At 40.3% G+C, this 16,773-nt stretch overlaps 1 protein-coding gene across 1 annotated transcript in view; it reads right to left on the reverse strand.

Annotated features, from left to right (window-relative positions):
* Positions 1-2,288: 2,288 nt before the first annotated feature.
* The window catches only part of SLC35B4 (solute carrier family 35 member B4), a 51,073-nt gene continuing 36,588 nt past the window's right edge, over positions 2,289-16,773 (reverse strand). Inside the window, exons 7-10 of the mRNA XM_040343315.1 lie at positions 14,301-14,410; positions 12,254-12,329; positions 9,014-9,089; positions 2,289-3,056 (exon numbers count right to left, since the gene is read on the reverse strand). Of these exons, the coding sequence (XP_040199249.1) occupies positions 2,810-3,056; positions 9,014-9,089; positions 12,254-12,329; positions 14,301-14,410 (509 nt within the window). The 3' untranslated portion in view covers positions 2,289-2,809. The remainder of the gene's footprint in view (positions 3,057-9,013; positions 9,090-12,253; positions 12,330-14,300; positions 14,411-16,773) is intronic.

Genomic DNA, 16,773 nt, shown 5'->3' on the forward strand with positions numbered 1-16,773 from the left:
GCCGAGTTTGAATACTGCGCCGACATATACCGAGCGCAGTACACTCCTGTATAGTCGGGCAGTCTCGGCTACACTCGCGCTCACGTCCTGTACGTCCAGGACGTCAGCGCGAGCATTGCCGACTATACGCGAGCGTACTGCGCTCGGTATATGCCGGCGCAGTATTCAAACTCGGCGCGGGAAACGAGCGAGGAGGACGCCGCAGAAGGACGCCGAACCCGACGAGGCCGCCGTGCAAGACACCAAACTAAGTACAAAAATCTTTTCACAGGAATTTCGGGGCAACTTTAGGGGTGCACGCTATACGCGGGAGCGCGCTATACCCCAATAAATACGGTAACTTTGTGTCTGCAGTGCAGCAAACACTACCTGGCTGTCATGAACTGGCTTCATAAAAGTTGTATGTGCAGATCAACACACGCCACAACCCTCTAATGGATTCCATTAAGAAAAGTCAAGTGCTATTCATCTCACCAGCATATTGTGTTGCATGATTATGTTGTGCTTGTTAAGGGTTATGTCTACCTTTTATACCATGTTACATCCATATTTAGGGTGTAACATGCGGCCAAGAGCACCTCCCTCCCCCTCAGGGGGATAAAGTCACTACCACTACAGAAAAAGGGACTTGTAGTTATTAATGGACTGCAGGCACAGTGATCACATCTCCTGTAGTCCATTGATACTGCCCCCAGCTCCATAACCAAAAGTCTGTACCTCAGTACAGACATGGAGATAGAGGGAATCTTTAGAAGCCTGTGCACTGTACTGGCACTTCGCTAATCAGGGTTGCAAGGCTCGGTGTGCAGATCTGCTTACAGGAATCTTAAGCAGAAAAAAATAAAAAACTTGGTAATCATGTACAAAGTTCAGCAGCACAGTACCCTCTTCCTAAAAGTTAAAGGTATGTTCTTTCTATACTTTTGGCAAGAATGATAAACTAACCATGAGAATCTTTTAATCTGACATGTACCGTATTTAATCGGCGTATAACACGCACCCTAACTTTAAGAGGGAAGTTTCAGGAAAAATACTTTCCACAGCCCCCTGCGTATAACACGCAGGCACCGCTTACCCCCTATTTTCAAGGTAAAAAGGTGAGTGTTATACGCCAATAAATACAGTATATCCCCTACTCAGTGCAAGTTAGAAACTACTACATAGATAATCAAAGGCAACTTTGGTTTATCTGTGTATCATCAGCAGAGAATAGCAGCGATATGGACATTTTCCTAATCCATCTCTTTATGCAACATACATCATGGAGCTGTACATTTTACATTACAGTGCACTATGAATAGTGGGAATATGGAACATTTTTAAATGCTTTCTGGTACTAAAAGAAATAATAGGAAATGCCAAGTCTGCAAAGCGTTAAGCAGGGTGTGGGATAAGGCACTTGTTGAATATTGTATAGACCATAGCAATCTCATTGTATAACTCGGAAGAGAGCCATTAAAAGCATATCAATCTTTCATCGATATTCTTCAATCAAATCCCTATGTACTGGCATTTTTCAGCAATGATTTCACCATGCATTAAACAACGTTAACTACGTAAGGCCCCCGAAAAAGCAACCAATGCTTCTTATTTTAAAAATACTTCTTGCAACAACAAAAAGTGAAGGCGATAGTGTGCCTTTCCAGCAGTCATAGGCAACTGTAATTTCACAGAACATTTTATCAAGTTAGATAAACTCCATCAGTGGGGCTGATCCTTCATTTTTTGTATGCACAAGTTCAAAGTAAAGTGAGGGTACCACTGGTAATGTTGTACAAGTCTCATCGCTGGTCCCTGAGCTCAGTAAACTAATAAAGCATACATAATCCTTGCTTGCTGTGAGAGATCATTCTATGGCCAAAAAATGGGGGTTATTTACGAAAGGCAAATCCACTTTGCACTACAAGTGCAAAGTGCACTTGAAATTACACTGAAAGTGCAGTGGCTTTAAATCTGAGGGGTAGATCTGAAATGAGTGAAAGCTCTGCTGATTTTATTATCCAATCATGTGCAAGCTAAAATGCTGTTTAGTTTCTTTGCATGTCCCCCTCGGATCTACAGCGACTGCACTTCCAAGTGCACTTTCAGTGCAGTTTGCACTTGTAGGGCAAAGTGGATTTGCCTTTAGTAAATAACCCCCAATGTATATTTACTTAGACAACAATGTCTACATACTAAATTATGTACAGTCTATACTGCTGATGACCAAAAAAGGTCTGTGCCCAGCACATAATACATCCTGGCTTGGATGATCCTGTGGTTCAATTTAGAAATAAAGATAATGACCGGAACAGGTAATGATTTTTACTATAGGTATCCCTATCAGCTTATGTCGCTGAGGAAAGAATACTAATTTCCAAACTATCCACAAAGTATTTGATACATTTGCCCTAAAAAATAAAACACAAATACAGTAGACATAATTGCTCAGGTTTCTCCATCTTCCCCCTCTGGTTGTAATAGTAAAAATAAGTAAACTTAATTAACATGATAGAATCTTTCACAGCTTTTTTCAGACTGCACATTCAAAAATCGCATACTTTGTCACTTTTTCCAATCAAAACCTTATTTGTTTACTCTACGAGTACATAATTTAAAATAGCCCAGTCGTTAAAATTCTGAACCTCAGACTTTGAGGTTAACCAGTCCGTTATAAATCGCTCTAGTGCCTTATAGTTGTAACAGTTTCAAAAATGTACAGGAATAACAAGCCAGACTCATTAAACCTAATGGAAGGAATAGAACACTGCTTTCTACAATACCACCTACAGTCAGCTCCAGCATTCTGTACGATACACATTAAAGACATTTATTCCTTCTTTCTGTCCGTCTTGTCCTTGCTGGGTGCAGCCTGAATGCTTTTCCACACCTCTGTGTACAGGAGCGTACCCAAAAACACAAATATAGTACCAATCCAGTGCCATGTAGTGAATGGATTCTTGAAATACAGAATGGAGAAGATGAGGCTGATAAATTTTCGTAGTGTAACAACTAGGGTAACTGTGAGCGAAGGACACTCCGTAGTAAGAATAAACACTCCTCTGATGCACACATATCTTGTGAAAAATGTTAAGGCAAAAAGAAACCGTAAGAAAGAGGAATAATCAATAGGCCAAAGTACGCATTTGCAAAGCACCTACAGTGCCTTGAAAAAGCATTCAAATTTCCAACATTCTGTCATGTTAAAACCAAAAACTAACACTGTACATGACCTGAACATACCATCTCCACCGTAAAAAAACATTGTGGTGGCAGCATCATGTTGGGGGATGCTTTTCTTCAACAGGGACATGGAAGCTGGTCAGAGTTGATGGGAAGATGGATCAGGCCAAATACAGCGCAATCTTAGGAGAAAACCTGTTATGCCGCGTACACACGATCGGTTCATCTAATGAAAACGGTCCGATGGACCGTTTTCATCGGACCAACCGATCGTGTGTGGGCCCCATGTTTTTTTTCCCCCCCCCATCGGTGAGAAAACCTAGAACCCGTTTTAAAATTATCTGTTAGTTAAAAAACGATAGAAAAAACGATCGTCTGTGGGGAAATCCATCGGTTAAAAATCAACGCATGCTCAGAATCAAGTCGACGCATGCTCGGAAGCATTGAACTTAATTTTTCTCAGCACGTCCTTGTGTTTTACGTCACCGCATTGGACACAATCGAAGTTTTAACCGATGGTGTATAGGCAAGACTGATGAAAGTCAGCTTTATCAGATATCTGATGAAAAAATCCATCGGCCCGTTTTCATCGGATGAACCGATCGTGTGTACAGGGCATTAGAGTCTGCAAGAGACTTGAGACTGGGGTGGAGGTTCACCTTCCAACAGGACAATGACCCTAAATGTACAGCTAGAGCTACAGTAATGGTTTAGAGAAAAGCATATTCATATGTTAGAATGACCCAAAGTCAAGACCCAAGGTGGCTATAAAAAGGCTACACACCCCTGTTAAAATGTCAGGTTTCTGTGATGTAAAAAAAAACGAGACAAAGATAATGATTTCAGAACTTTTTCCACCATTGTGAACTAGAAACTGTACAACTCAAGTGAAAAGCAAAAAAAATCTTTTAGGAGGGGGAGTAAAAATAATAAAAAAAAAAAAATGTAATAATGTGGTTGCATAAGTGTACACAACGTCTTATACCTGGGGATGTAGCTGTGTTCAGAATTAAGCAATCACATTCAAACTCATGTTAAATAGGAGTCAGTACACACGTTCCATCATTTAAAGTGCCTCTGATTAACCCCAAATAAAGTTCAGCTGTTCTAGTAGGTATTTCCTGCCATTTTCTTGCATCCTACAGCAAAGGCCATGGTCTGCAGAGAGCTGCACAAGCATCAGAGGGATCTTACTGTTTAAAAAGGTATCAGTCAGGAGAAGGGTATACAATAATTTCAAACGGCATTAGATATACCATGAAACACAGTGAAGACAGTCATCAAGTGGAGAATATGGCACAACAGTGACAGTGCCAAGAACTGGACATCCTGCCAAAAGAAGAAGAATATCTGGCAAGTACTGTCTGTGTAGTACATGTGACAACAATCTCCCGTATTCTTCATATGTCTGGGCTATGGGGTAGAGTGGCAAGACGGAAGCCTTTTCTTATGAACAATAATAATCAAAGCCCGGCTAAATTTTGCAAAAACACATCTGAAGTCTCCCAAATCTTGTGGGAAAATGTGTTCTGGTCTGATGAAACAAGGTTGAACTTTTTGGCCATAACTCCAAGAGATATAATTGGCGCAAAAACAACACTGCACATCACCAAAAGAACACCATACCCACAGTGAAGCATGGTGGTGGCAGCATCATGCTTTGGGGCAGTTATTCTTTAGCTGGAACAGGGGTCTTAGTCAAGGCAGAGGGAATTATGAACAGTTCCAAATACCAGTCAATATTGGCACAAAACCTTCAGGCTTCTGCTAGAAAGCTGAACATGAAGAGGAACTTCATCTTTCAGCATGACACGACCAAAAGTATACACAATCCAGACAGAGCCCAGGCCTGAATCTGGTTGAAAAATTTGTGGGGTGATCTGAAGAGGGCTGTGCACATGTGATGCCCTTGCAATGACAGATTCAAAGTGTTTTTGCAAAGAAGAGTGGGCAAATATTTCAAAACATGTCATGCTGATAGACTCATACCCAAAAAGACTGAGTGCTGTAATAAAATCAAAAGGTGCGACAACAAAGTATTAGTTTAAGGGTGTGCACACTTATGCAACCATAATTGTTATATATATATATATATATATATATATATATATATATATATATATATATATATACATACATACATACATACATACATATATATATATATATATATATATATATATATATATATATATATATATATACATACATACATACATACAGAGCTTTTTTTCTCAGAAAATAGGTGCAGGAACTCAACCACGACCCCGTTCAGATTTCACAAACAGTAGAAGGGTCTTAAAGGGGCATTAAATACCAGGATTGCATTACATACAGAGTGTAGGGTTTAGGGGGTTACACACAGAGTGCAGAGCTGTCACTTGTAAACACAGAAACCAGACTTTTGTGTTTACAAGTGATTGGGGTGAGCAGGCACCAAAGGGTCTGAGCCAAAGGTGGTGGAACTGAGTTCCCCCAAGTTCCCCCTGAAAAAAAGCCCTGTATATATATATATATATATATATATATATATATATATATATATATATATATATATATATATATATATATATATATATATATATATATATATATATATATATATATTTTTTTTTTACTTCCCCTAAAAGATGTTGTTCAACTGCGTTGTACAGTTTATAGGTCACATTAAAAGATGGAAAAAGTTCTGAAATTATTTATCTTTGTCATTTTTTTTTACATCACAGAAAGCTGACATTTTAACAGGAGTGTGTAGACTTTTTATATCCACTGTACGTATGATGCATGCATATTGTTGGTCCCCCGCATGCATTACTTTACATTTATCAACATTAAACCTCATTAGCCACATAGTTGCCCAATTAAACATTGAGGACAGCGTGTAAGTTGGAGACATGCTGTAAAGACATTATTCCACTGCATAGCTTGGTGTCATCTGCAAAGACTAATGCTAGCCATACACTATATGAGTAGACGAAATATTTTGAGACGAAAAAACAAGAGGACAGTTTTGGAAAATTTCTGCTGAACGAACGTGTAACCTTTCAATTTATGTGTTTCCATCCGAACTGTTTGAACTAAGTATATGTAAAAAAAAAAAAAAACCCTAACAGAATATGGATTCATTTATGTCCACTGAACGATTTATCGGTCATTACATAATGGCACTATAGTTTGCTTTGACAACCGAATGTTTGTTTTTCGAAAATGGGTTCGGCCGATTTTTCGTATAGTGTATGGCCAGCATGAAATTGTACTTTTTTTCTCAACCCCTAGATCATTTAGAAAAATATTAAAAGGTAAGGGTCCCAACACTGAACCCTGCGGTACACCACTGACAACCTTAGACCATTCAGAGTTATGCCGCATACAGACGGTCGTTTTTTGTGATGAAAAAAAATGACGTTTTTAAAAACGTCATTTAAAATGATCATGTGTGGGCAAAAACGTCGTTTTAGGTCTTCAAAAAAACGACCAAAAAAAATTCGAACATGCTTGAATTTTTTGTGTCGTTTTTTACTTCACAGAAATTGACCGTGTGTAGCAAAAAACGTTGTTTAAAACGTTGTTTTTCAACCCGCGCATGCCCAGAAGCTAGTTATGAAGCGAGCTTCAATGGAAAAAAGTGGTGAACGTAACCTCGCTTTGCTAGAGCATTGTGAAAAAACGATGGTGTGTAGGCAACGTCGTTTTTGAAAATGTTTCAAAAACGTCGTTTTATTTCATGATTAATTTACAAACTGATTTTTCCAAGCCTGTAGACTCCACCTTACTCATTAACCGTGTGGGGGACTGTGCCAAACACTTTTGCAAAAATCAAAATATACCACTTCCACAGCCACCCCTCTTTCCAAGGTTTTACTTATCTCCTCATAAAAAGAAATCAGGTTGGTTTGACAATTTCTGTCTTTCATGAATCCATGCTGTCTAGTGCTTAAAATATTTTGTTCCAGCAAGAACTCATCTATGTGTTTTTTTTTTAATTAAACTCTCCCGTATCTTCCCAACTATAGGAGTTAAACTAACAGGTCTATAGTTACGTGGTAAAGACTTTGATCCCCTTTTAAAAACATAAGCACCACATTGGCCCTGCGCCAATCCAGTGGTACCATTCCAGTCATTAACCACTTAAGACCCGGACCATTATGCAGGTTAAGGATCTTGCCCCTTTTTGCGATTCTGCACTGCGTCGCTTTAACTGACAATTGCACGGTTGTGTGACGTGGCTCCCAAACTAAATTGGCATTTTTCCCACAAATAGAGCTTTCTTTTGGTGGTTTTTATTTTTTGCGCTATAAACAAAAAATAGAGCAACAATTTTGAAAAAAATTCAATATTTTTTACTTTTTGATATAATAAATATCCCAAAAATATATTAAAAAAACATTTTTTTTCCTGTTTAGGCCGATACTTATTCTTCTACTTATTTTTGGTAAAAAACCGCAATAAGCGTTTATTGATTGGTTTGCGCAACAGTTATAGCGTTTACAAAATAGGGGATAGATTTATGGCATTTTTATTAATAATTTTTTATTACTAGTAATGGTGGCGATCAGCAATTTTTTTTGTGACTGCGACATTATGGTGGACACATAGGACACTTTTCTGGGACCATTGTCATTTTCACAGCGAAAAGTGCTATAAAAATGCACTGATTACTGTGAAAATGACAATGGCAGTGAAGGGGTTAACCACTAGGGGGCATTAAGGGGTTAAGTGTGCCCTAAGAGTGATTCTTACTGTAGGGGGCGTGGCTGTAAGTGTGACGTCACTGATATCAGGGAACAGACGATCAGTGACACTGCCACAGAGAAGAACTTGGGAAGGTGTGTTTTCACTCACCTCTCCCCGTTCTTCAGCTCCTGTGACCCGATCGTGGGACACCGGCGGAGATTGGGTCCGCGGGTGCGGTCATGGCTGGGCTCTTAAGGCGACGTACAGGTACGTGCCTGAGCCCAGCCGTGCCATTCTACCGATGTAAGCGGTCCTTAAGTGATTAAAGAGTCCCTAAAAAATATAAATGACTTTGACGGCTCAATTCTTTTAGGACCCATGGTGTGCCATCTGGTCCAGGGGCTTTATTCACTTTTATTCTGTCTAAATATTTCTGGACTATATCAATTTTGAACCATCGTGGATCATTTGGTGTCACTACCAACCCCAGTATGGACATAAGCTCCCTCATGCTCCTTTGTATACACAGAACTGAAGAAGGCATTTAATAAATCTGCCCCTTATTTGGGGGTTTGCCCTACTATCTTTTGCAAGCTGTCGTTCATTTAAAATGTTGTGCAACTTAAGATCGTAACGACTTCAGAAGTAGTTCATGCACTACTTTGGTCTGAGTTTCATGCAACTGGAGGGCCATAGACTTCAATGTTAACCCTCAACAGTTGTGTGAAAGTCATACCTGAATGTGTTACATGCAACAGTGGGTCTGACTTTGCAAAGGGACAAATCACATCCAAGTTGCACCCAACCAAAGTGCGTCAAAGTTGCACGGACTGTGAATGGAGCTTAAAACCATTTAAAGAGTAGTTTTATTACACCATTAATGCACCGTTCGTTTAAATCAGGGAAAAATAAGTCCCTATTGTAGTTAACAAGGGTATCTGAAAGTGAACTTCTGAAGTGACTTCTCATATCTTCACCGTATGTCACAGTAAGAAGTTTGCTATGCCAATATAAGGTAATGCGCTTAATCGTGCATTGTGTCACTGATACCACAGGCATCAACACCAATGAGAATGTGCTGTGGGAATGGTGTTTCTCTTAAATTTCAAACAATGATATAGTAGGTAATTAGAATAAACATTCACAGAAGCGAAGAATGTGTTTGCAGCAAGGATACTGTGTAATGATGTTCATGAGCAAATAAAACCACAGGATTGGCATTTGGATCCCCAATAGAGGCAGTTGGTAGGGTTCTGTAACATAACGAATAATGACAAATTAGTATCAGAATTTTGGTATTAAAAAAATCACCTGCGTAAAAAAAAAAAAATTTTTTTTTACGGATCTGGATAGTTGGTACAGTCAGAAATCATTAACTGCATGCTTGTCCGAGGTCAATGATGCCAAGTAACTTAATCAGACTTACAGTACGACATTCAGGGCACTAGCATTTTCAGAAGAGAAGGAACAAAATGGCAGCATCCATATTTCTTATAGGACAGGTTTACACCAAAAGCTCACTAAAGTGGTGTCTAGTCTCTCCCTGCTTACCTTGGTGTGAAGAATATATACTGTGCTTTGCATAGGACGCGACTTCTCCCTATTAAAGGAAGCCCATCAGAATGTGCACTGGTTTCGGTACAAAGCTGGTCTCTGCCGATATATTTTGTTGGGAGTGCGCACTGGCTTTCTATTAAGCTAGAAGTGGATGGATGCAGATTACAGTACTTCTAGACTTTTTATCTACAGGACACAACATCAAGTAAAGGGAATTTGAAAAAAAGCAGTGTTTGAACTATGGAACTATTGAACTCGGGCCAATTGTTGCAGAAGAGGGTGCTTATGTGGTCTGGAAGTTGTCTTTGGAACATATATTTACCTAGACAAAATAATTTTCACTCAAAATGCTTTCTACACTTCTCTAAATACAATAAATACCTCCCAATGATACACAGAAAATGGTTTATTGTACATATGTACTTTAAGCTTTTCTAGATCTTATTAATGGCAAAGTCCAATGAAATAGAAGACACAAATTACTGCAGGCCCTTTACACAACTCTGTGGTGCATTATCGAATTAACGCCCTCTCAGTTGAGGCAGCTCATTCATTTTAGATGTAGCTCAGGCCTAAAACCTTACTGAATCCTTTTTTTTCCCTGAAAAGTGGCAAACCTCAGGAGCACTGCAACAAAGGTATTTTCTATTCAAGATGAATGACATGGCAGCATACCATTACATACATTGTGCAAAATTCATTTTAGTAAGGCTAGAGCCATCTTGGCAGGTTTCTCATTCATTTTCAACACCACAGGAATACTCTTGTCTCTGGAGTTGCTTTGACTGCCACACAAGCACACAAAACAATTTAAAATCTTTGTGAGAATTTCTGAAGATTTTCATTGTTTGCATTTGGCTGGTGTAACTTGTTACCTCTATACAGTTCAATTATTACTAGCGATGCTTATTGGATCATATTTCTAGTGAGATGAGGCTGTACAATGGCTGGCTACATAGATTTACTGAATGTGGAGAATTTATTGGACAAATAGAAAAAGATGACATTGCTTATGTTTTTGATATGTTTTCTGCCCTTAAAGCGGATGTGCCACGAAAAAAAAAATATTAAAAGCCAGCAGCTACAAATACTGCAGCTGCTGACTTTTAATATTAGGACACTTACCTGTCCTGGAGTCCAGCGCCGTCGAGGACGAGCGATCAGTCATCACTCTGCTGCTCCCCCCGCCATCCTCAGTGAGAGAACCAGGAAGTGAAGCGCTCTTGCTTCACTATCCTGTTCCCTGCGGCGCATGCGCAAGTTGCACTGCACCGCTGATTGGCTCCCGCTGTGCTCTGGGAGCCGAGTGTTCCCAGAGCACAACAGGGGGAGGACGGGAGGTGACGTTCTGCCCGCAGTAAACCCGAAACTGTGTGGCCGGAAGTGGGTGCAAATACCCGTCTTTAGACAGGTATCTGCACCCCCCTCCCCCTGAAAGGTATCAAATGTGACACCGGAGGGGGGGAGGGTTCCGATCAGAGCGAGTTCCACTTTAGGGTGGAGCTCCGCTTTAAGGGGTCATTCACGTGGGCATGTGTGTATTTTCTTCATGAAAAACAGGTTTTTGCTAGCAGTGATAACAGAAGTCCCTGTTTAAAATACATACCTAAAAGAACTGACGTTTAGATGTATTTGTGTGCTTACAGTGTTTAAAGACTTATAGTTCTGCTGACTGTACACATGATCATAACCTGTGCATTTATATGTGTACACGTGTAAAATCTGCAGAAATTAAGAGCCCTGGAAATACCTGTATTCTACTTTTCTTTGTAGACCGCTAAAATACAGTGTACATTTTCATTTGTAGATGCAGCTTTATGTATGGCTCCATCAATTCCTATAGTACTGCATTTAGATGCATGCAAAATGTATTTAAAGTGAAGGTAAATCCTGACGCTAAACCCAAATCATAAAAAAAAATAAAAAAAAATGAATAAATGGTCTATTACATGCTGTTCATAAAAAAAAAAAGGGTTGATCCTGCTGTTCTCTATCACCACCTTCTGTTAATTTCCCCAATACAACTTGGGATTTTGCAGCTGTAGTTGCAACTCTGCACATGCTCAGTTTCCAGTGACTTTCTATGTTAAGCATTTCCTCTCTATTACATCTGAGCAACTCATGCGACTACAAAGTCACAGATTTGGGTGTATTCACAGTTTTAAATGCTAGCCCACTAACCAGCTAAACACAATAGGGGTGGGATATTACTGGTAGATCGATGGAGGCTTCATCTCCCCCTTATTCTAAGACACACGCCGGAGGGGTGCGACACAGCCTGTGCTTGGCAGACATCAGCCCACACCAAGTTATTGCCAAAAATAATAAAGATTTGACATTATGTATTTATATCCCCCCCCCCCTTTTTAAATATAGAGGACTAGAAGCTTATGTTTCTGTACAGACAGGCTGGGAACGATCTTGGTCATGTGACAGCTGTATATCAATTAGAAAAAAAAGGTACTTAGATTTTTTTTTTTATTAAAATAATTACAGTGCCATCATCCATATGCAGAAACAGAAGACGGGGCAATGTAAATTAAACAGTTTGTGTTTACGATCACTTTAAGTATGACAGATGTACATTTTGCAGAATCCACAGGATTTTCACACAAATGAGTTTCAATAAGACTACACACTGGAGATAAAAAGTGATGTGAAGAGGAAGAGCATGCTAGCATGAATTTGTTTCTTATTTTAAAGCATATTTGTTTTTAAAAAAGACTTGTAAAAAGCGTACAACGTAGCATTTAAAAGAATGTCCGTTTTATTTATTTTAGAAAACTTGGAATGGTATTTTAGCTCTTAAAATCTGTTCCACAATTACTATCAGCACAGCATAATAAGCCGTAATACTTACCGCTCTGAGTAAAGAGAACTGCATGGTTATATATGTCAGGTGCTAGAAGAAGGAACCCTGGAAGTGGCAATGCATGCTGGCAGAGTGAAGGAAAAGCAAAATTGTTATTTAGTTTCTGAACCTAAAAATATATTTATACAAATATAGCAATTTAGCTGACAAATACATAATTGTGAGTGAAGGGGATGACAAAGTATGGAATGCAAAAATAAAAACAAACATATTACATGGAGTAGTTCATTAATTTATACAGCTCTGCCCTCTGCATAATATAAAGATCACTAAAGCTGATCTCTATGATTTAGCGAAGTTTAAATAGTTCATTTGGGCCAAGCTGGTCCAAACAAACTATTTCCTTCACTAAAAGATACATTGGTTGTATTAGTTGTAGAAACAATGCTGTGGTTCGGCAGCAGGGCAGGAACTTTCCATTACGACCTGATTAGATGGAATGCAAAATCTTCCGCTGATTGGCTGAGGCAAGTGGATGATGTCACAATTTCTGCCTCATCAAAGGAAGCTTTGAATTCATTCAGAAAATACAAAGCTTCCTGTGAATGGCTGAGCACCACTCAAATTCGATTTTGTTCCAGGAATGATACAGGAAGTTTCCATCCCGCTGCTGGAACACATCGCTGTATACTGTATTGAGCTGAAGTTACATACAGTTTATACAACACACACACAGTCACTCCATCTGTTGGTGTAGTATATAGTTTATCTGGACCACCTTGGTCCAAACTATTTAAACTTCACCAAAACGTGGAGGAGATCAACTTTAAGAAAGCAAAGAACAAAGCTTTTAAATTAAATGTTAATGGGGCACTTATACTTGAATGTTCATAACCCAGACGCTTGTTGTGCTTCAAGCTTTTCCCAAGGTTGCCCATCATGAGGACACAGGCCCAGATTCACATACATCGGCGCATATTTATGCCGCCGTAGCGTATCCATTTTACGCTACGCCGGCGCAGCGCACAGATCCAAGCACAGTATTCACAAAGCACTCGCCCCCAGTCGCTCTCAAACCTACGCTGGGTTTCCTCAGCGTAAGCCAGCGTAGGTGGAAGTGGGCGTGAGCCATGCTAATGAGGCGTGACCCCCATGTAAATGAAGGACTGAGCGTCATAAATTTACGAATAACGTACGTATTTTACTTACCTGAGCCCTGTCTTTCCTGCGCCGGGAACAAGCACACTCGCTCCTTTGGGTGCTGATTGAAAAGGTAGCTGCGCAGCCATTGGCTCCCGTTGCCATCAATCAAATCCAATGATGCGGGGTCGGGGTCGAGTCCTGCTGTCTGTGTCAATGAACTCAGCAGGACTCCAGAGCGTGCCCGCATGGGTGTCTCTAGGGAAGTGCTTCCTCTGGGGGACACCTCAATGAGTGAAGGAGCCTGGAGTGCCGTTGAGGGACCCCAGAGGAGGAGGATTGGAATCACTCTGTGCGAAACCCTTTCACAGAGGCAGGACGTATGACATGTTTGCTATTTAATTTTTTTAAACGAACCTTTAGTGTCCCTTTATTCTTTTTTTTCCCCCCATAGGTATAGGATTGATGTATTTTTTCAACATGATTAACTATGTAACTATGTTACAGTTTTGACCGCCCATTCATTTAAAAGGGCCATCAAACGCACAGGAACGCACAAAAAGTAATGCAAGCATCCGTGTGGTGTAGCATGAAAAGAGGAATCTGTTGTATGGCCAGTTTTAGTCTACCAATGTCCACCCATAGCTTATTGTCAGCTCACCTTATTATGGGGAAATGCCTTAACGATTTTTATTTATTTACTTTTATCTACCAACGGTTAATGAATCCCCACCCCGTTCTCAAAACAGCAGAAGCAATTTAATCTTCTGTCTGTGATCAAAAAATATCTTCCAATATCTGCAGTTTTAACTTAAAGGTTTAAATAGTCCAAGATATGTCTCTCTTCTAGTTTCGCTAGCCAAATAGTTTGGATGCATTTACAATAGTATATTTTATTTTTACGTAAAACGTCACGCTAGTTCTAGCAATCCAAAGTACATGTAGAATACCTTACATTATAAAATAATGCTTCCTTAGAATGTTTTCCATATTCCTTATAGAGTGTTTCCTGAAAGATTCCCATTCGAGCTGACATCAGAAGGGCAAAGGTCAAAGCAGCAATACCTGTGAGACACAGCAGAAACGTCCAAAATGCCTCCATTAGCTCACAACACTTACAAGTATGCATGCTTTACTAAGTCACATCATTTACCAAATAATACTTAGTCCATCAAAAACTAATCTTAATAGGGTGTTTATTGTGAGGTTTTAAACCTAAATGACAGTTTTATTGCTATGGTCTACTTTCTTTCCACCTCATTTTAATTTCAAACGCCATAAGCAGAAAAGAGACGTTTTCCAGGCACACGTCAAGTATTCCTAGTGCAAAGAATGTCTCTAAATCTTAATTCAGATCCCCCCCCCCCCCCCCATGCACAAAGGTACAGTACAGATGAATCATTCGTTTTTTTATTTCATTTTTTTCATTTTATTTATTTAAGGGATCACATGACAAGGCTACCAAGGTTTTAAATCATTGATAAGATTGATTACAAAAATATGTTGACATTTTTGAAGTATCCGGATAGAAAAGTGCTAATTTAGATACAAAAGGTCTTTGCCTCCGATTCCTATTACTATGTAAATTTTTTAGAATTTAACCGTATCCAATGCATATAGCAGTTTTGACTTGATGTATGGACATTTACTGGAACAAAAACTGAAAGTTACAAGCAACCTGTTTAAAAAAATAAGTGTATACTGTAAAAAATCCAGTAATACACGGTCTCAACCTGCTCTGCACATGCTCAGTTGCTCTCCATTTTTAGGCACTCCTGAATCTGGACGATATGCAGACAGCCTTAAAGCGGAATTAAACCCTCCTATCCTTTACAGACATTGAAGCTGCTTCTGTTTAATCTGAAACTGCTATGGTGCTGCACATGTGGTCGGTTATGACTCCAGCCATTTGATAGTTTGACAGTTTGGTTGAGGACACAAGCAAACGTGACAGTTAGCAATCTTGGCATTCCAGGAATGTAACTTTTTTTTAAAATCAATGGGTTTAGCTCCATGTTATGATTTATTGCTGTTCAGGGGCTCTGGGCTTCTGCAAAATGGCAGTCCCCAGCAAGAACAGGAGCAATGCTGGACACAATTTACAGCACACACTAATTTGTGTAACATAATTATTGTGGGATGTATGTTCCTTGCTAACCACTTGCAGACCACCTTCCGCATATATACTGCGGCAAGGCGGCTCAGCTGCGCAAACCGAGGAACATGTACGTCGGTCTGTGCATGTGGTAGTGTGAGTGGGCATACGCCTGCTGCACACGTGTGTCCGGCGGACTCCATGTCCGCCGGCCAGTCGCGATCGCAATACAGAGAGGCAGAACGGGGATATACCTATTTAAACTAGGTAGGTCGCTGTTCTGACAGGGGACAACATTGAGATCTGCTGTTCATAGTGATCAGGAACAGCAATCACTGTGTTGTCAAAGTAAGCCCATCTCCCATACAGTTAGAACACACCCAGGCAACACAGTTAGCCCCTTAATAGGCCCCTAGTGTTAACCCCTTCCCTGCCAGTGTCATTTATACATTGATTAGTGTATTTTTTGTTAGCACTGATCACTGTACTGGTGTCACTCGGGGTCAGATTTACCAGTAAAAACAATAAAAATTTAAAGTTCCTAAAGGCTCATTCACGAGGCGGACACCGTCACACTCCGTCGCTACGGAGTCCGCCTCCTCCCGCCAGCTCAGCAGGAGATCAGTCCGCAGATCTCCACTGAGCCGACGGATGACAAGCTCCTCTCTGCTCACTGAGCGGGAAGGGGCTTGTCGGGCACTGCTGTCTCCTATGGAGCGATCTGATGAAAACGGACAGCATGTCCGTTTTCATCAGATCTTACCCGATCCGATCCGCATGGACGGATGGGGACGTGCCCCCCATACGTCTGTTTTTAGTGGATCGGATAGAGTCGGATGTCAGCGGACATGTCTCCGCTGACATCCGACGCTCCATAGGGATGCATGGAGCGGCCGTTCAGGTCCGCCGTCAAAACTGACAGGCGGACCCGAACGGTCCTCCGTGTGAATGAGGCCTAAGGCTGGGTTCATACTAGTGCGAATTGGATCCAACTCGCAATAGCGGGAGATTGTGACCTGATCTCTATGGAGCCAGTTTACAGAGCTCTGCTGCTGCTCCGATGCAAATTTGCAGCGGGTCCTGTGTATCTTTTGGTCCATTTCAGGTCCGAATTCAGCCAAAAATTTGGGTTAAAAAAAATAAATAAAAAAATCGGACCTGATACGGGGTGCACTGGACCCCTGCTATGAGCCACATGCGGCTTAGATGTGAACTCTGCCTAAATCTATCCCTTATTTAGTAGACGCTATAACTTTTGCGCAAACCCATCAATATACGCTTATTGGGATTTTTTACCAAAAATATGTAGCAGAATACATATTCGCCTAAATTG

The sequence above is a fragment of the Rana temporaria genome, chromosome 3 (assembly GCF_905171775.1).
Source record: "Rana temporaria chromosome 3, aRanTem1.1, whole genome shotgun sequence".
NCBI lineage: Eukaryota > Metazoa > Chordata > Amphibia > Anura > Ranidae > Rana > Rana temporaria.